This window comes from Ascaphus truei, chromosome 12 (genome assembly GCF_040206685.1).
Source record: "Ascaphus truei isolate aAscTru1 chromosome 12, aAscTru1.hap1, whole genome shotgun sequence".
Taxonomy (NCBI): Eukaryota; Metazoa; Chordata; class Amphibia; order Anura; family Ascaphidae; genus Ascaphus; species Ascaphus truei.
Genome location: NC_134494.1, coordinates 40,737,509 through 40,759,752, shown reverse-complemented (window position 1 = coordinate 40,759,752; position 22,244 = coordinate 40,737,509). Strand labels below are relative to the sequence as shown.

Sequence of the window (22,244 nt, the reverse complement as noted above, 5' to 3'; positions counted from 1 at the left end):
ACATTCAAATGACACCGGAGGCACTTTAACGGGCTCCCGTGAAGAGAGACTCAGGGGTGCGCGTGCATCCGATGCCTCCGGGCAAGGAAGAATTACTTGGATGGAGATGATGTACTCGTGTGCGTGATGCCTTGTGGGGAGGCGAGAGGTATGTGTAGCCCCAGAGGGGAAGGGGGTGATAGGACAGGGCTGTGTCATGTGATGGGTACGTGTGCGCCGAACACTAGGGATAGGTGAGAGGTAAGTGAACCTGAGGGCACACATGTTCCCATTTAGATGAGGTGTCCATTTGCAGCTGTAATGTTCCATGCGACTAACAGATCGTGTCCCATCCATCATGGCAGGAACACATGTCCCTATGCTTCCAGGCAACAGCGATGGAACGGTTACCCCCCTTCCCACACCCATCCTCAGCCAGCTTGATGAATGAACGCTCTGGTGCAGGAGACAGGAGGGCTGGGCACATCTGAGGGACGCACAGCAATACTGATGGGATGAGGGCTCAGATATGCTGAACATGACCCTCACAGGCTTGTTATAGACCACCTTATCTATGGCTGTTGTATGAACAGGAAGGACTGGCAAGGAATTGCTGCTCAAACACAGGAATTAAAGGGGCACTGCTGGCCTTTCATAAAACACTCACCAAAGACCCTGGTCTAAGACATTCAAGGAGCAAGGGGCTGACTGTACTATGATGGGTGAATAAGGGGCACACCTTGCAGTGTGTCTAGAAGACGCCTACAGTGTACCTACTTAAGGGGTAGTTAAAACAAACCACACAGAGAAGAGATTGGCATAAGCCCTGTGGAGCAAGAACTGCAGAAGTACGGAGAGCTGGAAATGAAGGGAACGGTGTGTTCGGTTATTAACCCACAGTGTGACACGCAGGCAATGGGACCACTGAAGTGTCATACTTACTCAGGCCGACAAATCACCAGGTCTCCCTTGTTGGTACCATATGCCAGTCCTAATCCTGGCTCAGGCAGCCAGCGGGCAGAGTTAATGCTGACGTGTCTCCTCTGGTCAGCGGGCATTGGGTACAGGACATTAAAGACACGCTGGAAAGGAGAGTAGGTCAAAGCAAACATTGAATAACAAACATACATATACATAAATATATACACACACAAAATAAAAACGCAAGAGTTGAAAACCCTTTAATCTACAATGAAAAATATTTATACAAAGACACGTGTAGATCGTAGAATATCCACGTGGATGTACACAATCCCTTAAACTCTATGGAATGTTCTTTCCCAATCCTCCTCCCCAGAAACCCACTGCACTTAATATTTGACCTTTCCCCATTACATTGTTCAGAAAAGATTAGTTTACTGCAGCTTGGAACGTGATACTCGTTACTGCCAGCAAGTTATTTATTGTTGCTCAACTTGAGAAAATGGCTAGAAAGTTCTGAGCTTAGGGGCCCTGCCCACCCATCCCTGCGCCAGGGCCCACCCATCCCTGCGCCATGGGCATGACCACCCATCCCTGCGCCAGGGCCCACCCATCCCTGCGCCATGGGCATGACCACCCAAACCTGCACCAGGGCCCACCCATCCCTGCGCCATGGGCATGACCACCCATCCCTGCGCCATGGGCATGACCACCCATCCCTGCGCCAGGGCCCACCCATCCCTGTGCCAGGGCCCACCCATCCCTGCCCGCCCTAGGAAGGTTGTGGTTTATGCAAAAGAGCATCGGTTCCTTCCTAAAGCAACAAACATCTCGGTGTATAATGAGCGGTTATTAAGGACTGAAAGCTCCCACTCACCAACCACAAGTTATCCCCATTAAACATCCAATGGAGGTGCCCAGAGAAGAGCCCGGGAGTGTCTGTAGCGTGCGTACGGGAGGAAGCACCTGCTCAACACAAAGAGCAGCCGGAAAGAGACTGTATGGAGTCTAAGACATGGGGTATTAACACCTTCAGTGCCAGAGAGGAAACGTGGGCATGCCGTGTGTTTAGGATATTACCACATGGTATATACCAGATTGTATAAACCAGTGCTTTTACGAGGACCAAACGAATATGGCCGTAAAACCATCAGAAGACTTCACAACTATTATCCTTTAACATTTTGCAAGCATAACATTTGTATTATATATATTTAGGGTGTCACGGGAGAGCGGTACTTTTACACCGAAACCACCAGGAACACTAGCACCAGACAAAACAAAGCTGTTGAATAAAATGGGGTTTATTCTGGCACGCCAGCAGACAAAACAATATCCAATACTAACTGGGGGCCTGGGGAGTAGACTCTAGCCTCGCTAGGTGCAGGGGCCGGCATCAAGCAGGCTTGCCCTGTCCGCTTCTCGTCCAGGATATCAGAGGGCTGATCACACAGCAGAGCCTCTGACACTATCTCCAGCTGGTCACTGTCAAGATCCAAACTCCTTCACAGAATGACTCAGTCTCTCAGTCGCTCTCCACACTCCTTCCCAGAGTGTCTCTCTCCCTGAGGGATAACCAACTGCTGCTCTGACCAGCATGTTCCTTACATACTCCTTGGTGGCTATCCTTTAACATGGGATGGGGGGGCTGCTGGCCAATCAAAGCAACCTGATGGTCCACTCTTTCACACTCACCAAATGTCTGTAACACTTCCACGCTCCTAACCATTGTCTCAATACATATTTATCTGCAGGAACCTCAGCTGATTAAATCAGAGTCCCCTCCATAGAAATGCAACTCACATTGCAAGTCTGCAATCTTAGGCTAAGGCCCCGGTCACGACGCTGTAACGCGCGCCCGTGCTTTTGGCGGCGCGTTCAGCCGATTCCCCGGTCTGCAGCTCACTGCAGGAGCAGAGACCGGGGGGGGCGTGACGGAGGAGTGATGGGGGCGCGGCCATGACGTCACCCGGCAGGTTCGCCCTCATTGGCTGAACCGCCGGGGGGCGTGCCTAATCGCTCGACGCGAGTCCTGCTCTAGCTCTCGCGCTGCGCCCCCCCCTCGCAGCGGGCCCGGCGCCATTGCGGGGAGGGCTCTCGTGCGCGCAGCATCCGCCACAGCGGACGCTGTAGTAGGCAGCGGGGGCAAGGCCTTAGGCCTGGGACATAGTGCTTTGATCCGGGCTGAGGCGCGCTGAGGCTCAAGGAAAGCGGTGCTGTCCCTGGCCTTACACAGCGTGCCGTCCGTGGGCGTGTCGGGGGCGGGCCAGTGACGTCACGGAGCTGGTTCGCCCTCATTGGGCGAACCCCTCACGTGACCGGCCCTGCGCTCCGGCGAGCGGCAAATTTCAAACCTCCGTCAGACACACGCTTCCCCAAGCGTGCGGACACGTGCGCGAGCCCCTGCTAAAGCCGCTCTCATTGCGGCTGCAGGGGCTCAGTGCCGAGCAGCAGCGCGCCTCAGCACGGGTCCACGCATAAGCGCTGACCATGTCCGAGGACTTAGAAATGAGCCCATACAGTCACATAATCCAATTTACACTTTACAGGGCCGACTCCCAAATCACATCACAGAACAATGCCAGCTTTTCTAAGCAGGGGAAGGATTGTCACAGGGAATAAAGAATACGGGCTTTGAAATACATTCTCACATACACAGTGCATTATACATTCCCTGTTCTCCCCCAGATACTAAAGTACATTTGGCTGAAATAAGCCTTAGGCTGCGAACCCGCTGCGGCCGGCGGGGCGTGCGGCCGCGGACCACCAGACCCTTGCCCGAATGGTCCCTGCCCCCGCTGCCTCCTTCCGGCAGGGCTGACTACGTACTGTGACGCGTCAGCCGGCCGATGCTGCAAGATCCTAGTGATTTTCGCCGCTGACGCGTCACGTGGTACGCGAGTCAGCCAATGGGGAGGAGGGGAGGGAAGGAGCTAGATGGGAGGCGCCTTGGGCGGGGAGCAGGGAAGGAGCTGCGAGTTAAAGTGTGTGAGTGTGTATGTGTGTGTGTGTATGTATGTGTGTGTATGTGTGTATGTGTGTGGGGGGGGGGGGGGGTGAACGGCACCACGATCAGATCCCGCCCCCCTACCTCCCACTCCCGCCCCCCTCCCTCCCACTCCGGCTCCTGGCTCCCTACAGACCGCATATCGCGGTCTGTGTCTGTCAGCGCCCCGCCTGTCTGCCGTGCGGGCGCGCTGACTGAGTGGGCGGGGCCTTAGCCTTACATAGGTGGCCACGTTACATGGTTTAGGGGTAGCTAGCTGGGCTTCATTTCAGTTTTGTGATGCCAGCTACCCATACCGTCACAATTATCTTTGCCTAAAGTGAGTCTCAGTACGAAAAATGCACTTCGCTCTCTGACCGGAAAGAAATTACACAGGAGTAGACAGTCCAAGAACGGCCACGCCAAAGCCAAGAACGGCCACGCCAAAGCCAAGAACGGCCACGCCAAAGCCCTCTGAGCCACAAGATGAAGAGCCTGGTATGAACATTCATCTTATATTAACGCCTCATCATATGAAGACCCCACTGCTACTGTACAACATCAAAATGTTACCCATCTTATCCCATTAAACTTCACACTGTGAACCCAGCCTATAGTAGTATGTTTAAGTCCAATAAATATCTGCAAACATGCTGCAGTACAGTTATCCCCAACAGGGGGTTCGTGAGCTATCCCCAACAGGGGGTTCGTGAGCTATCCCCAACAGGGGGTTCGTGAGCTATCCCCAACAGGGGGTTCGTGAGCTATCCCCAACAGGGGGTTCGTGAGCTATCCCCAACAGGGGGTTCGTGAGCTATCCCCAACAGGGGGTTCGTGAGCTATCCCCAACAGGGGGTTCGTGAGCTATCCCCAACAGGGGGTTCGTGAGCTATCCCCAACAGGGGGTTCGTGAGCTATCCCCAACAGGGGGTTCGTGAGCTATCCCCAACAGGGGGTTCGTGAGCTATCCCCAACAGGGGGTTCGTGAGCTATCCCCAACAGGGGGTTCGTGAGCTATCCCCAACAGGGGGTTCGTGAGCTATCCCCAACAGGGGGTTCGTGAGCTATCCCCAACAGGGGGTTCGTGAGCTATCCCCAACAGGGGGTTCGTGAGCTATCCCCAACAGGGGGTTCGTGAGCTATCCCCAACAGGGGGTTCGTGAGCTATCCCCAACAGGGGGTTCGTGAGGTATCCCCAACAGGGGGTTCGTGAGGTATCCCCAACAGGGGGTTCGTGAGGTATCCCCAACAGGGGGTTCGTGAGGTATCCCCAACAGGGGGTTCGTGAGGTATCCCCAACAGGGGGTTCGTGAGGTATCCCCAACAGGGGGTTCGTGAGGTATCCCCAACAGGGGGTTCGTGAGGTATCCCCAACAGGGGGTTCGAGGGGCATCCCCAACAGGGGGTTCGTGAGGCATCCCCAACAGGGGGTTCGTGAGGCATCCCCAACAGGGGGTTCGTGAGGCATCCCCAACAGGGGGTTCGTGAGGCATCCCCAACAGGGGGTTCGTGAGGCATCCCCAACAGGGGGTTCGTGAGGTATCCCCAACAGGGGGTTCGTGAGGTATCCCCAACAGGAGGTTCGTGAGGTATCCCCAACAGGGGGTTCGTGAGGTATCCCCAACAGGGGGTTCGTGAGGTATCCCCAACAGGGGGTTCGTGAGGTATCCCCAACAGGGGGTTCATGAGGCATCTCAAAAGGGGTTTGCCAAAACAAATCTGTACCAGTGGACCCCAGGCGGTATAACGGGCTCCTGAGCCAGTATGGGGACTGCGCACGTAGTAAGGCCCCAAACTGCTCCTTAGTGTGAGGGGTATGACTGTCACTTACAGCGGGAGATTCCAAAGTCACTCCCCACAATGCCTTGCATCCACAGCAGCAAGGCATTGTGGGGCGTGACTTTGGAAACTCCTGCAGTAATAATGTGTACAGGCAGCGTGGGCGATATACCTGTAGCTGTCAGAGGTGCAGTTTGGGGCCTTATTAAGCGTGTGTTACCTCCACGAGCTCAGGACACACTACTGCCTGGGATCGCTCACACAGTTAGCGATTGTCTGATCAGCAGACAACAAGATTTATATGGGGTTCACAAAACAAATATTTTTTAGTAGGGGGTGCACTGCGTAAAAAAGGTTTGGAAACTGCTGCTGTTGTACATTAAAGATCATGTCTAACGGCAAAGCTAGTCATTTAAAAACGTCCTACAATACATGAACACAGACTTATATAGTAGAAAACCAGACATCATTTGCTTGGATGGTACATTCAGCACGAAACATGCTGGTCAAAGGTGTCTCGAGGTGTAAACAAGCTCTGGTTCTTTTCAAAAAGGATGAGGCTTCAAGTGTCAGGCCATTCCCGGGTGAGGAAAATCAATGTGTGGCTAGCACTACCCCCAACATATGACCTTCTGGCCCTGCATCGGATGGCTGGTTTTATCTGTTACAGGACAGGAAAATTGCATGGCATGTGGCATTGACAGACACGTCATTAAGACTCCATGAAGGCTGATCAATACCAGTTGTAAGATGCGCGGCCTTGCTGGAATCCTCCCAGGAGGTGGGTAGTAATGGGCTTTGTAGGTCAATAAATGGCATGATAGCCCCTACTACCCTAAGGGACAAGACGCACCCCAAAGCACCACCACTCACTCACAATACTGTCACAGGCAGCGGTGTTCAGCTCAATAAATGCCTTCAAGAAAGAAACATCCCCTCCGAGCGATGATTTACCCTAAACGCACACTGCGCCGTTACATACGTTCGGGTTATGCTATTAGCAGCGCCCACTAAGTGATCAGCTCACCGTCAGTCACTCCTACAGCCGTTAAATCGGCGGTTATTAGGAAGTGGCCATGACTGAAGCCCCTATCTATAAAACAGTCGCAGCAGGTGGGGAATATTTGCCACTGGCTGATTCTGCATCCCATGCGATGTATCCTGATGCGCTACACATGCTACTCGCAGCAAAATGGGTTCATGAACTCCTGTATCCACGGTGTCAATCTGAGGGAAGCTGAAGTATCTGTGGGGGGCACCCATGCAAAGCACTGCCCCCTTCATGAACAGGATATCCCTGCTTCAGCACAGCTGGCTCAATCAGTGGTGCAGTCAACGACTGAGCCAACTGTGCTGAAGCAGGGATATCCTTAAAACCTGGCCTGTTGGTGGCCCTTGAGGACTGCAGCAGGCCTCCCCTGCTGCAGCGTAGCTCCCAGTGTACTCATACGGAGGCCACAGCCTCGCTCTCCTGCATTTTGCGACTTTTCTCAAAATCATCAGAAGCGAGAGAGAAGTGGAACTGGCTGCCGTTTCTAACCTCCGCCCGGCGCTCACACGCGCGCTCCCATTGCCAAGACAATGCCACTGGGGAGGTCGCGTGTGTCATAATTACGGAGGAAGCGGCCTTTGAATCGCATGACACCGTATTACAGAAAATGAACAAGATTGGATCTTGAGGAGAGATAATCGGCGGTGACGGCCTGTGCAATTAATCCGGCGATGTATTCTCCTCTTCGTGCCCTGTTATTCTGGTACTGATCCCTCCCACACACAACCTCACTCCTACCCTGCAGGTCCCTTCAAATCAAGCAATGACACCCCCGCGTGGATGGTTGTCATGGCACCCGTGCTATGGCTTCCAGCGCACCCTATTATATTAGTGGTGACCCTCCCACACACAGTGCCGGAACTGAACCGCAGTCCTTGATCCTGTGGGATATATAATGTATATCTCCGCGTGTCAGGCCCTTTATGCTGCCTCTCCGCGCCCTTCTTCAGTTTCAGCATCCCAAACCGCAGAACGCGAGCGCATGTTCCAGCCCCAAAGAATGGAAGACACCGCAAGGTCCTTATTCTGATGGGGGCAGCTGGGGGCAGCTGGGGGCCCTGGGGAGTTAATAATCTGTGCGTGAGCTTCCTGGATTAGAGGATTCCTGGTACAGCCACTATTATTTCATGGCTATTCCCAAAGTAGAACGGGAGTAGCACTAGTGAGAGCACTCCGCCGCTATACATCATCTTCTCCATATTTAATGGTGTTTTACTAATCTGTGCAAATCTGAAAGGCTTACCGCCAGTTACCAAAACCAAGGGATCTACAATATCGACTGCTCCCCTTAAATACAATGCAGACTTTACAGGCCAGTCTGGGGCTCGTGGCCCGGCAGGCTGCAGAGCGGCCAGGCCCGGCAGGCTGCAGAGCGGCCAGGCCCGGCAGGCTGCAGAGCGGCCAGGCCCGGCAGGCTGCAGAGCGGCCAGGCCCGGCAGGCTGCAGAGCGGCCAGGCCTGGCAAGTGGTGCAAAGTTTATTGTGGCTACAGTTCTTGCAGACATCTCTGAGGAGGGGTTACACACAGCTGGCTGACAGGCTGCCTGCGAACATCACCGCCCCCTTCTCAGATATAGCAGGGACTGTTGCCCCCTCCCTTTGCCAGCTCAGAGCCTGGCACCTGTGAGGGGGAATCGGAGGCTGGTGGGATGATGAGTCAAAACAAGGAAGTGGATTTTGTCTCAATATAGAAATGCGCGGGAGGCTTTAGCCGACGTATTCTTGGCGTGTGTTCAGACTCCCTCACACAAGCACTACGGTCCCCCACGAGCTGAGCTTCTGTCCTGCCCGCCCTGTGTGCTAATCTATCTCTGGCACAGAGGGGGATAAGTCTCTGAACTGTGCCCCCTGAACAGGTTAAAGCAGTCCTAAAGCCCCCCCAACAGGTCAGTTTTTCAGGGTATCCCTGCTTCAGCAAAGGAGGTGCAATCGTTGACTGAGCCACCTCTGCTGAAGCAGGGATAGCCTTAAACCTGACCTGTTGGGGGGGGGGGGGGCGCTTTAGGACTGGAGTTGAGAACACCTGATTAAAGGTTTTCTTTGAATATTACAACAAAATACGGACTAGCAGCGGTAATCCAATCTACGGCTCCTATAGTTCCTTCCCCAAATCTACGGCTCCTATAGTTCCTTCCCCAAATCTACGGCTCCTATAGTTCCTTCCCCAAATCTACGGCTCCTATAGTTCCTTCCCCAAATCTACGGCTCCTATAGTTCCTTCCCCAAATCTACGGCTCCTATAGTTCCTTCCCCAAATCTACGGCTCCTATAGTTCCTTCCCCAAATCTACGGCTCCTATAGTTCCTTCCCCAAATCTACGGCTCCTATAGTTCCTTCCCCAAATCTACGGCTCCTATAGTTCCTTCCCCAAATCTACGGCTCCTATAGTTCCTTCCCCAAATCTACGGCTCCTATAGTTCCTTCCCCAAATCTACGGCTCCTATAGTTCCTTCCCCAAATCTACGGCTCCTATAGTTCCTTCCCCAAATCTACGGCTCCTATAGTTCCTTCCCCAAATCTACGGCTCCTATAGTTCCCTCCCCTCTTTCCAGCCTGATACTCAGCCTGAGGGCAACGTGCTGCATCGGGTCATAAGCAAGCCCGCTTTACCTGCACAGAGTGAAATTAGGGATGTGGGGGGCATGGAAGGAGTGGGAGACAAAATTCCTTAGACTACACACACAGAGCCAAGTCTCTAAAGTGCAGAAACGGCCTAACTTTCATCTAACACGTTGATTAAAAATCTGCACAATAGAAAAAGTGAGGGGGGGAGAGAGAGAGAGAGAGAGAGAGAGAGGGCGAAAGGGGGGAGAGAGAGGGCGAAAGGGGGGAGAGAGAGGGCGAAAGGGGGGAGAGCGGGGGAGAGAGAGGGGGGGGGAGGGGGAGAGAGAGAGAGAGGGGGGAGGGAGAGAGAGAGGGGGTAGGGGGAGAGAGACAGGGGGAGGGGGAGAGAGAGGGGGAGGGGGGGAGAGAGAGGGGGGAGGGGGAGAGAGAGAGAGAGAGAGAGAGGGGGGGGAAGAGAGAGGGAGGGGGGGGGAAGAGAGAGGGAGGGGGGGGAAGAGAGAGGGAGGGGGGGGAGGGAGGGAGGAAGGAGGGAGAGAATGAATAAATAAATAACTGGATATGTTGTTTCAATAAAGAAGACGCCACACTCACTCTCATAGAGGTTTCCCCTCCGTGAGGTTTCTGAAGCCGGAAGACCTGAGCCACCATGTGCTCTGTGGAGGGATGCAGCAGGATCCGCCGGGAGGCCAGACCGACCATGACGTACCGGCCCATTGGGGACAGGCTCACAGAGATGGCGTTGGGACCTACACAAAGCAGAGACACTGGTGAGCGCTCAGGGCCAGGCCAAGCTTCACTGGCGTAAAAGAAACCAAACCACCATCAATTTACCAAAGCGCTTGGTGAAGAGGATCTCGCCCAAGTTGTGCGGTGCCAGGGAATACACGGCCAGGATTCCCTCGTCAGGGAAGCCGCGCTGGCTGCTTGGGATAAAGGCTGCCAGCAGCTGCCCATCAGCAGAGATGTCACAACTGGCGTCATTGTATATCTTGCAGTTCTGCACCAGCACATTTATAGAGGCTGTGAGAGACACAGGGAAAGGGAGAGGGTGAGGCACGGACAATAATTCCTGGGAGAGGAGAGAAGACACGAGAGAGAGAGGGAGAGAGAAGACACGGGAGAGAGAGAAGACACGGGAGAGAGAGAAGACACGGGAGAGAGAGAAGACACGGGAGAGAGAGAAGACACGGGAGAGAGAGAAGACACGGGAGAGAGAGAAGACACGGGAGAGAGAGAAGACACGGGAGAGAGAGAAGACACGGGAGAGAGAGAAGACACGGGAGAGAGAGAAGACACGGGAGAGAGAGAAGACACGGGAGAGAGAGAAGACACGGGAGAGAGAGAAGACACGGGAGAGAGAGAAGACACGGGAGAGAGAGAAGACACGGGAGAGAGAGAAGTCACGGGAGAGAGAGAAGACACGGGAGAGAGAGAAGACACGGGAGAGAGAGAAGACACGGAAGAGAGAGAGAGAGAAGACACGGAAGAGAGAGAGAAGACACGGAAGAGAGAGAGAAGACACGGAAGAGAGAAAGAGAAGGGACGAGAGAGAGAGAGAAGGGACGAGAGAGAGAGAGAAGGGACGAGAGAGAGAGAGAAGGGACGAGAGAGAGAGAGAAGGGACGGGAGAGAGAGAGAAGGGACGGGAGAGAGAGAGAAGGGACGAGAGAGAGAGAGAAGGGACGAGAGAGAGAGAGAAGGGACAGAGACGGGAGAGAGAGAAAGAGGAGAGAAGGAGAGAGGAAAGGGAGAGGGTGAGGCACGGACATTAATTCTTGGGAGTGGAGGGGAGAGGGAGAGAAGAAACACCAAAAAAAGACCAACATGATCTAAAAATCAGTAAGGGGGAATGTAGCGTTTTGCTTGTGATCATCAATAGCAAAACAAAGGACGCCCAGTGACCCTCACCGTTGCTGATCTCCGGCAGGTCGTACTTGGTGAAGTCCCACCACTGCAGCCTGTAGGTCGTGTTTGCGATGTTACTGGCCACTGCAGACTGCCCGTCTCCGATCACAGCACCTTTGGGGAAGGGGGGGGGGAGGAAGAGTCATGTTTGCTCCCGGTAATACCTCCACAACACAAGGGGTGGCATGTAAGGTGCACACATTGCAGAGCCTTTCAGGGAGAGAGGCCAAACAGGACTTCCCACCCAGGGAGAGGTGCCAAACAGGACTTCCCACCCGGGGGAGAGGCCGAACAGGACTTTATCCTTAAATGCAAACCCACTTCTGTACTGAAGCTGTGATAGTGAAAGCACTTTGCATCGTGAATTGTTTCAGGCCAATCAGACCAGTGGAGCATGGGATTTAACACACGTTACTAAGCAGCGCGACGTCAAACGTAGGGACTCCGGGTTTAGATTCGAACCACCTCTTGTAGCCGCTCAGATGCGGGCAGGAGATAACACATGGGTAGTATGAAAGCTAAAGATGCACGGCCATAGGCACCAAATGTGGGGTCAACATCGGAAAAATAAACACCAATTTCACAAAACCATTATAAACACTGAAAAGTGGGACTTTGCGGAGCATTCAAGCCAAGAGCCGTTATACTCCGCAATGTTAATAACCTGTCCCACACGGTTTGTGTTTAGGTCCAACTAGGGCCAACAGGTCAGGTTAAGGATATCCCGGCTCCAGCACAGGTGGCTCAATCAAAGACAGCCACCTGTGCTATAGCTGGGATATCCCCGACCTGACCTGTTGGTGGCCCGTGAGGGCTGGAGTTGGGCTGGAGTTGGGCTGGCGTTGGGCTGGCGTTGGGCTGGCGTTGGGCTGGCGTTGGGCTGGCGTTGGGCTGGCGTTGGGCTGGAGTTGGGCTGGAGTTGGGCTGGAGTTGGGCTGGCCAACTCCAGTACTCAAGGGCCACCAACAGGTATTCGACTGAGCCACTGACTGAGCCACCTGGATGGCTGAAGCACTGATACCCTGAAAACCTGACCTGTTGGTGGCACTTGACTGGAGTTGCCCACTCCTGGGTTACAGCCAATAACCCACATCCCCCCCCAACACGTAGATCACGCCGCCCCCCCCCCCTACAATCCTAAAGTAAAGGACGAGACATATCGTTAATGTTTCCTGCCTTGAAATCTCTGCAAGGGAAAGGACCCGGAGACAGCGGGATCAGCGGTACACGTGTTTAAGCCTGCTTCTCATGGCAGGACCCCTGGCGGAGCGCACGCCAAGAAAGGACTAATGGGGGGTGGGGGGGGGGGGGGAACACCTCCTAATGGGGGGAGAGATGCCTGTCCTGTTAAACCTGGGGCTGAACGGCACCCTGACTAACCCAATATTCCCACAACCCTCGCAGGGCTGTGCTCAATTCAGACCCAAGGAACACGCCAGCATGCAAAAGGGTGCGGCCGCCGTCCCAAAAGGATTTTCTTCTTACCTTTCATCCCAATATCATTGCGATTATTTGCTTATATACAGGCACACCCCGCATAAACGTACGCAATGGGTCCAGAGCACGTATGGAAAGCACTACCTTTCCCCCACTTATCGGTGCATATACTGTACTGCAAACGTCATACACGTGTATAACTGATGTAACGCATTTGTAACAGGCTCTATAGTCTCCCCGCTTGCGCACAGCTTCGGTACAGGTAGGGAGCCGGTATTGCTGTTCAGGACGTGCAGACAGGCGCATGTGTGAGCTGCTGTTTGCCTATTGGGCGATATGTCCTTACTCGCGAGTGTACTTAAGGTGAGTGTCCTTAAACCGGGGTATGCCTGTATGCTATCCATTATTCGTGTAATTAAACTTGAGCGAAACGGGGAAGACACGGTGCAAAACCATATCCTTCAGTGGGCGAGTGTTCGGGCTCCATGTATATTACTGCTTAGTGTCCCATCTACGGTCAGAGCTCCGGATGACTCCGGCACCCCCCAAACCCCCCCAGAGGTGCAGCCCTGGAAGCAGAGACCTTGCATGGCTGCTTTAGCGTACAATGTTACAGCTTCACTGCCAATTAGCTTGCTAATAAGCTGCCCGATTTAGTCTCCTCTCCGCTGCCGCTTTACCTCCCTCTACCTAACAAAAGGATCGGTCAGCTGCCCTTAAACAGATCGTGATTCCAAGTCATTAGCCCCAAGCAGCACAGAGGGCTCGTTAATTACCTCTGTCATACTTACAAAAAGAAGAGGCTTTAATTGTGACAGAAACACGGGCATTGTGTCTTTATCAACAAAGGAAGCCTGGATCTGTTCCGGATCCCACACACAACCTGATGGCATTGTCGGAATTGTCAAATCAATGACCTTCGGGGGTCTCTGGACCCCTCCCCCCCAAAAATATATCGGAATGGAAATATTCTGATTTTAAAGGCTTTTGCTGCCCCCGATTTTAACACCCCAGCAACGCTTTACAGTGCCCAACAACCCGAGCTTCCTGCCACCCCCACACCACCCCCCTCTCTACCTGTATTCCCAGCTCTGTATTAAAACCCGCCACGAGGCCACAGAACATAAAGATGAATGCGACCCCATGAGTGAGGCCTGGGGTGCGATGCTTCTTGGGGTGTTGTGTGTGCTCAGAGATTAGTGCCAGGGAAAGAAGCTTCATCTTTCTTCCCCCCCCCCCCCCCCCTCCCCCAGGCAGGAAGAGGTTACTGTGTACATATCTGCTCAGTGTTTTGGAAGGAGGGGGTGGGGTAGGGGGGCCGCGTTCTTCCCTTCTATCCGGCGCTTGCTGACCCGGCACAGACAACCAGCGCGGAGCTGACATTTCAGAGAATTTCTGCCGCTGACTGGCTCATTTACAGGGAAATTCATTTCTAAATGATTTCACAAAAACAATCCTGCGGCTGATTTAACGCTCAATCGAGTATTAAATGGCAGGGAGGAACAGGCGGGCGAGCACCCCGCGGGTGTGTAATGTTCTGTACACTGCGCGGAATAGCCTGGAAAAGCTGCTACATCAGAAAGTGTTACATTGTACAGGACTGTATCAAAGTCCTGATTCCCCATGATGCCAGAAAGTTTCCTAGAGAAAGTCGACCACGCGGGCGACGAGGACGCCAAACCTGGGGCTGAACGCCACCCTGGCTAAGCCTAGTGCCATCAAACTAATACTCCAGAGCATAGCACTGCAGGCAGACTAGTGCCATCAAACTAATACTCCAGAGCATAGCACTGCAGGCAGACTAGTGCCATCAAACTAATACTCCAGAGCATAGCACTGCAGGCAGACTAGTGCCATCAAACTAATACTCCAGAGCATAGCACTGCAGGCAGACTAGTGCCATCAAACTAATACTCCAGAGCATAGCACTGCAGGCAGACTAGTGCCATCAAACTAATACTCCAGAGCATAGCACTGCAGGCAGACTAGTGCCATCAAACTAATACTCCAGAGCATAGCACTGCAGGCAGACTAGTGCCATCAAACTAATACTCCAGAGCATAGCACTGCAGGCAGACTAGTGCCATCAAACTAATACTCCAGAGCGTAGCACTGCAGGCAGACTAGTGCCATCAAACTAATACTCCAGAGCGTAGCACTGCAGGCAGACTAGTGCCATCAAACTAATACTCCAGAGCGTAGCACTGCAGGCAGACTAGTGCCATCAAACTAATACTCCAGAGCGTAGCACTGCAGGCAGACTAGTGCCATCAAACTAATACTCCAGAGCATAGCACTGCAGGCAGACTAGTGCCATCAAACTAATACTCCAGAGCATAGCACTGCAGGCAGACTAGTGCCATCAAACTAATACTCCAGAGCGTAGCACTGCAGGCAGACTAGTGCCATCAAACTAATACTCCAGAGCATCAGACCATACACCCACTTTTGAAGAAGTCTACAGAATATCCTTATGAACTGGGCGCTGTAGAGTTCTTAAGAGCATCTAACCCTTAACCCCAATCCTCTAGAGCAGCCCTTTGATGTGCCTCTCCAATACATAGATACAACAATCTAACAGTCCAAAAAGACCTTTATTTCTGAGCTTACGTTTATTTCACTGAAAGGGTCATATTGGTTCCAAAACGCATATCAATTTTGGTCACGACCTTCCAAGTTAGAAGTCTTACTGAGAGATGTAAGCCCTTTACTGTGCAAAAAGCAGCAGGACGTCCATGGGAACAGGGATCAGAGAAAGTGGTGGGCACAGGGCAGCCCGTAACCAGGGGTTGAATGTCCTCCAGGGGACCAGCTGGTAACACCATGACAGGGGGACGTGCGCCTGAATGCGCTCTCAGCTCAGTCAAGACGCTACGGGTATGAACTCTGAGCCAAGCGTCCCACCGCGAGCCTGCATTACACACACGCCGAGAAAACTCTTAATTCTGCTAAAACACGCTCCTCTGAGCGACGCGGGGAGACCTGCAGGTCTGTTTAGACTGGCACAAGCAAACACAAAAATTCAGCCAAGTAACCATGCCAACCAGAAAGAGGAGGGGGTGGAAATAGATGGGGGGCGCGCCGGCTTGAAACCTGGACGCTAGTCTCAGACCCTCCTCCGCAAGGGACAGGGCAATGCCAGCGCTCTGCATACGCAGAGCCTTCATCACTGGCACGCGGCTCCCCCGACTCCTCCGTTGCTATGGCTACCCCATCTCTGGCTCTCTTTCCCTTGTTAGAGCGAGAGGTAATTGGGTTAATTATCCCCTCACGGAAGGACTCCTGACGCACCAGTTAGGGGGGTCACTGAAAGAGGAGAGGCAGCAGCTGCGCTGGACGTGCATAACTCTGCTTCTCTATCGGGACAAAAACACCCACTGCCTCCCCGGAATCCCCCAAAACCTGGCGGCGGAACTCCAGCACTACACATTATGCAGCTAGGAGGGGGTATGGGGGTACAGGCGAAATAGTGAATAGAGTGGACAGCGAGAGAGAAAGTGGCGTGAGGGGGGCAGGGTGACAGCGAGAACGTGGCGTGTGGGGGGCAGGGTGACAGCAAGAACGTGGCGTGTGGGGGGCAGGGTGACAGCGAGAACGTGGCGTGTGGGGGGCAGGGTGACAGCAAGAACGTGGCGTGTGGGGGGCAGGGTGACAGCGAGAACGTGGCGTGTGGGGGGGCAGGGTGACAGCGAGAACGTGGCGAGTGGGGGGCAGGGTGACAGTGAGAACGTGGCGTGTGGGGGGGCAGGGTGACAGCGAGAACGTGGCGTGTGGGGGGCAGGGTGACAGCGAGAATGTGGCGTGTGGGGGGCAGGGTGAGAGCGAGAACGTGGAGTGTGGAGGGCAGGGTGACAGCGATAGAGAAAGTGGTGTGTGGGGGGCACGGTGACAGGGAGAACGTGGCGTGTGGGGGACAGGGTGACAGCGAGAGAAAAAGTGGCGTGGGGGAGACAGGGTGACAGCGAGAACGTGGCGTGTGGGGGGCAGGGTGACAGCGTGAACGTGGCATGTGGGGGGCAGGGTGACAGCGACAACGTGGCGTGTGGGGGGCAGGGTGACAGCGAGAGAGGAAGTGGCGTGTGGGGGCAGGGTGACAGCGAGAACGTGGCGTGTGAGGAACAGGGTGACAGCGAGAACGTGGCGTGTGGGGGGCAGGGTGACAGCGAGAGAGGAAGTGGCGTGTGGGGGACAGGGTGACAGCGAGAACGTGGCGTGGGGGGCAGGGTGAGAGCGAGAGAGAACGTGGCGTGTGGGGGGCAGGGTGACAGCGAGAGAGAACGTGGCGTGTGGGGGACAGGGTGACAGCGAGAGAGAACGTGGCGTGTGGGGGGCAGGGTGACAGCGAGAGAGAACGTGGCGTGTGGGGGGCAGGGTGACAGCGAGAGAGAACGTGGCGTGTGGGGGGCAGGGTGACAGCGAGAGAGAAAGTGGCGTGTGGGGGGCAGGGTGACAGCGAGAGAGAAAGTGGCGTGTGGGGGGCAGGGTGACAGCGAGAACGTGGCATGTGGGGGGCAGGGTGACAGCGAGAACGTGGCGTGAGGGGGGCAGGGTGACAGCGAAAGAAACAGTGGCTTGTGGGGGGCAGGGTGAAAGCGAGAGAAACAGGGTGACAGTGAAAGAAACAGTGGCGTCGGGGGCAGGGTGACAGTGAGAGAGAAACAGTGGCGTGTGGGGGGCAGGGTGTCAGTGAGAGAGAAACAGTGGCGTGTGGGGGGCAGGGTGACAGTGAGAGAAACAGTGGCGTGTGGGGGGCAGGGTGACAGTGAGAGAGAAACAGTGGCGTGTGGGGGGCAGGGTGACAGTGAGAGAAACAGTGGCGTGTGGGGGGCAGGGTGACAGTGAGAGAGAAACAGTGGCGTGTGGGGGGCAGGGTGACAGATTGTGAAGAGAAAGAAGGCAATCCTACTGCAATAAGCCAATTAATATATTCCACGGTGTACAAAATCCTTGTGTTATCAAATGGGACTTTTGGGCTGTACAACCCACAAATCCTGCAAGAATAGGGGTGGCAAGACCTAAATAATTGCTTTTGGGGGGCTCAGTGGAAGTTTGGGAACCACCAAGGGACAAGTGCAGAGGACACAAGTGTGAAGAGGTAGATGGGGGGGTTGCTGGCTTGAATAGGGAGTGTGAGGTCTGGGTGGTCCAGGGGTGAGGTGATCCCTGTACTTACCTGCCAGGACTCTGTTGACAGAGGAGTGTGTGGCCAGCCCCGGCTGACCTCGCTCATGGAAAATTCCAGCATATGGCAGGTACTCCGGTAGCAGAAATCTCCTGCAGGGGGAGGGAGGCCAGAGAGTCAGAAAGGGGAGAGGAAGAGATGGGGAGTAGAGAACCAGAGAGTCAATATCTTGTGATATCGGTGCAACTAGTGTGTGATCACAACCAGGGTTAGAAAGGGGAGCGGGAGAAAGATGTAGTGTAAAACGAGAGGGGGGGGGGGGAAGAATGTGTGTAGTAAAGGAACAAGCAAGGATGAGAGAAGGATACAGAGAGGACGTGTATAACTAGGCAAAGTAAGAAACAATATTGACAGGCAGACCGGAGGGGAAGGGGGAGGAAAGAAAATAGTGAACGAGCGAGAAAACAAGGAGTGACAGAGAGAAGTTAAAAGTAACAGACTGGAGCAGAGGTGTCAGAGAGGAACTGGCAGGGCATGGGAAGAGACAATACGAATGATAAACAGCTGAGAGTGCTGGAAGTATTAGGGGGAGGGGGTCTCGTACCTGGGAACGAAGCGCCCCAGTGATGGGGCCGACATGCGAGCGTTTCTCGGAGTCCTGTGCCGTGAGCGATCCCCGTTGTCCCTAAGGAAGAAACAGCATTTTCAAAAGTATGTAGTGAAAAGGACAATGTGAGGAGTGTTTGGCCGGAGTGGCAGGGGCCGCACTGCTGGTACAAGAAACGTCTCAGACACTATGTTCTTATAACACACGCGTGCCGAGGTTGTGTAGTGGACACGGATGTTTGACATGTTGCACATGTGGTTCTCTCCAACAGGAAGGAGCTGTAGCACTGACCCAAGCCGCTACTCACTGGTCCAATTCCCCCTCTCTCCAATGATTGCCAAACTGATCTGATTGTCTCGGGGGCTGTTACGCGGCCCTCTCTCTCTTGGCTGGAAAACTGGGCCGGTTCTCTGAGGAGTGACTTGATTCACTCTCGTATGACCCGATTCTCTCCACGGTCACAGGAATCTAAACTCCTGGCTAAGCAGGCAGTTCAGCATCAGAGCGTGTAGGCTATTTCTGTCCACAAAGAAACTGCAGGTGCGCAAACAGCGAGAAAGACTTTCTGCGACGTTGTAAAGCGCAGGCAGCTGCCGGGAGCTGCGGAGCGAAGTCCTCCCAAACAGCATAAGCGCCCTGTAACACACTCTCTGCGTTTCTATGGGGTAGAGATGAGCTGTGATGAGACAGGAGTCCACCTGCACAGTGCACACCTGTATATCTTCCTCTACCACACAAATAAGTGCACTGTGTGAGCAGACACGTTCACAGTCATCTCCTCAGACATGCTCCAGCAACGCTTCCCAAACTGAGCTTCAGGAGCAGACAACCCTGCACTGCAGAGGAGAACAAGGTATCCCAAAGCGTAGCAGCGGGCAATCTTCCTCCCTCCACCCCCTGCCTCCTGTGGGGTCATGTTTTAGGTTTTGTACCTGTGGTGCAGGAATGTTCTGGGCGCTATGGTTTCATGAGCACTGCATTTGCACACATTTTAAATCTCCTTAGTAGCCGCAGGTACAGTATATTGCACCTTGTTACCCGGCCCCACCACCCTGACCTCTTCTCATTATCTTTGCCCTGCTTTACAGGACGTGGGGGGGGGGGTTGCAGGGGGGTCTGGGTGAGAGACGGAAGGAGACCAAGGTTTTTACAGGTTCCAAAAAGAACGCGGGATAAAGCAATTGGATTATTTCCCCCGCCCTTCTATCAGGAATACAGATTATATGAAAGGAAGTGCACGCCGTCTGACCAATATACAATGCAGGCCTGAATCCCAGCTAAGTGCCAATCTCTCATTCATTCCCAGCGGTCAGTGGCTTTAACAGACTTCACATCAGGACAGGGGCGGCCAACTCCAATCCTCAAAGGCCACCAAGATGCAAGATGAGTGTATGGAGGAGCATATGTCCAACCCAGGCAGAGGAGAGAACCGTACCAGGTGAGTAGGTAGAGGGGAGTTATACAAGATGGGGGACACTCACTCAAACTCCTCAAACTCCAGTTCTCCAGCCTCCACTGCTCCCTGGCCCTCGCTGGACGACGGAGCAGACGCAGAAGAGCGCAGGCGGTTCTGCTGGTAACGCATGGAGCGTTGGCGGATGCTGTCCCTTCGAGACAGGTACTGGATCATCCTCTGTGCGTAGTAAGCCGCTGGAGACAGCCTGGGGAACATGAGCGGTACCATGAGAGAGGCACGCCCCCCCCGGTGCACAGACGGGTATGCAGAATCCAGTCTAGTAAGACCACCCAAGTCGTGGTAACCTCACGCGGTGTCATTCCTTTAGGAGTGCTGCTTGGGTGTCACCCTACAGGCAAATAAAACCTTCCAATACTGAAGCTCTACTTCCCCACGTTCGCTGCATAAAAGCCACCAATGCAAATAAGCACTTACCCCTTCATCCTATGTAACATGCTGCATGGCGCCTGTAGTACAATATCATTACGTCTTTACGGAGTCCCCCGAGCAAAAGTGGGCAACTCCGGTCCTCCAGAACCCCCAACAGGTCAGGTTTTCAGGATATCCCAGCTGCAGCATAGGTGATGCAGTCTGACTGAGCCACCTGTGCTGAAGCTGGGATATCCTGAAAAACTGACTTCTTGGGGGGGGGGGGGGGGTCTCAAGGACCCGAAGTTGAGCACCCCTGATCTAGAGGGGGGTTACTCTTGCCCAGGTGGGTCTACACACGCTTCAGCTGACAGGCGTGTTTATCCGACATCCCACACACGTGAGTGATAGAAACCCGATACGCCTCACCACATGACCCTTTAATGCCACAATGCCAGCTGATCAGCTCACGCCCTTTACAAACGGGCAGCCCCTCTCCCGGGCTAGTCTTTTTTTAAGATCTTTGTGCTCGGGGTCGCCAGGATTGCTCCACCGGGCAGGATTATATCAGGCACAGCAGCCACACAAAAAAGGGACATTTTACAAGAAAAAAACGACGACTATAAAAAGGGAACAGGGTCGGTAAATCACCGCGGGGACTTTGCTGGGTTGTGTTTGGGGAGGGGAGAGGGGGGAGGGGGCTTTACATGATACTTCGATCTTCACAGCATAGGGGAGGCAAAAGTGGTCTGAGAAAACAGGGAAAGGCAGGCGGCAAACGGAGAGAAAGAGCAAACATCGGATTTAGGGAACGCAGAATCCTTTTAAACAAAGAGGTGCCTTTTTGCACAGATGTAGGATTTCATTCATATTTGTTTCACTCACTATCACTTATTATCTGGTGCGCTGTGATATATTCACGTTTGTTAAACTGCAGATTTATGATAAACCTACCAAACAAGAACAGACAAGTAGACACATTTGTAATCCCCCAGTTTACCTTGAAAAGATTAGCGCATTTCAGTTTGTAGATGACGAGCGTTTAATCGGAAACTTTCTTTTCATATTGTGCCGACAGCGTGCGCCACACACCAGCTTCGCACGACAAGTCCCCCTCTCCCAAGTGTATACAATGTCACTTTGGTTTTTGAGGCACAGGGAGATAAAAGACTTCACATTACGGTCTAGGACGTTTGGCCAAATCGCCAGTGGCACTCCGCCACCGGGACTACTAACCACAGGTTGCCTGGCCACCACCCGCCATCTTTAAAAGGTCCTTGGATCTCCGGCTGCATTTGTGAGCACCCCCTCGGGAACAGTAAAAACATGTCCTCGCTGCAGGGAACCGCGCCGATTGTCCTGGTGGTGGAAGTGCTCACAAATGCAGTCGGAGTGAGGTGCCCGGTGATTGTGGAGATTCCAGGCCATTTAAAGATGGCGGAGAGGTGGCAGGAGTGGTTTCGTCATGGCCAAACATCCCATTCTGGTAACATTACCCCTTCCCTCTCCTATCGCTGATAGGAAGTGACACAAATGGGGGGACATGGAGAGAAGGTTTTTACCTGGCAGGATCCGGGTAGATGGGATGTTCTCGAGACCCTGTACCATCGTATCGGGACAGAGAGATCAGGGAAGACTCCAGAAGCCTCCTGGGAGGGAAAGAGAAGGGGGAGTGTGGGGGGGGGGGGAGAGAGAGAGAGCGAGAGACAGAGAGAGAGAGGAAAGAGAGAGAGAGAGAGAGGAAAGAGAGAGGAAAGAGAGAGGAAAGAAAGAGAGAGAGAGAGAGAGAGAGAGAGAGAGAGAGGGGAAAGAAAGAGAGAGAGAGAGAGAGAGAGAGAGAGAGAGAGAGAGAGAGAGAGAGAGAGAGAGAGAGAGAGAGGGGGGAAAGAGAGAGGGGAGAGAGGGGAAAGAGAGAGAGAGAGAGAGGGGAAAGAGAGAGAGAGGGGGGAAAGAGAGAGGGGAAAGAGAAAGGGGAGAGAGGGGAAAGAGAGAGAGAGAGAGAGAGGGGAAAGAGAGAGAGGGGAAAGAGAGAGGGGAAAGAGAGAGAGGGGAAAGAGAGAGGGGAAAG

The 22,244-nt window shown here is 53.8% G+C and overlaps 1 protein-coding gene across 1 annotated transcript in view; it reads right to left on the bottom strand.

The window, feature by feature from the left end:
* AMBRA1 (autophagy and beclin 1 regulator 1) overlaps positions 1 to 22,244 on the bottom strand; it is a 37,689-nt gene that overhangs the window by 4,991 nt on the left and 10,454 nt on the right. The window contains 9 exon segments of the mRNA XM_075566688.1: positions 779 to 837; positions 921 to 1,061; positions 9,872 to 10,026; positions 10,112 to 10,300; positions 11,189 to 11,299; positions 17,796 to 17,896; positions 18,349 to 18,429; positions 19,833 to 20,012; positions 21,739 to 21,830. Of these exon segments, the coding sequence (XP_075422803.1) occupies positions 779 to 837; positions 921 to 1,061; positions 9,872 to 10,026; positions 10,112 to 10,300; positions 11,189 to 11,299; positions 17,796 to 17,896; positions 18,349 to 18,429; positions 19,833 to 20,012; positions 21,739 to 21,830 (1,109 nt within the window).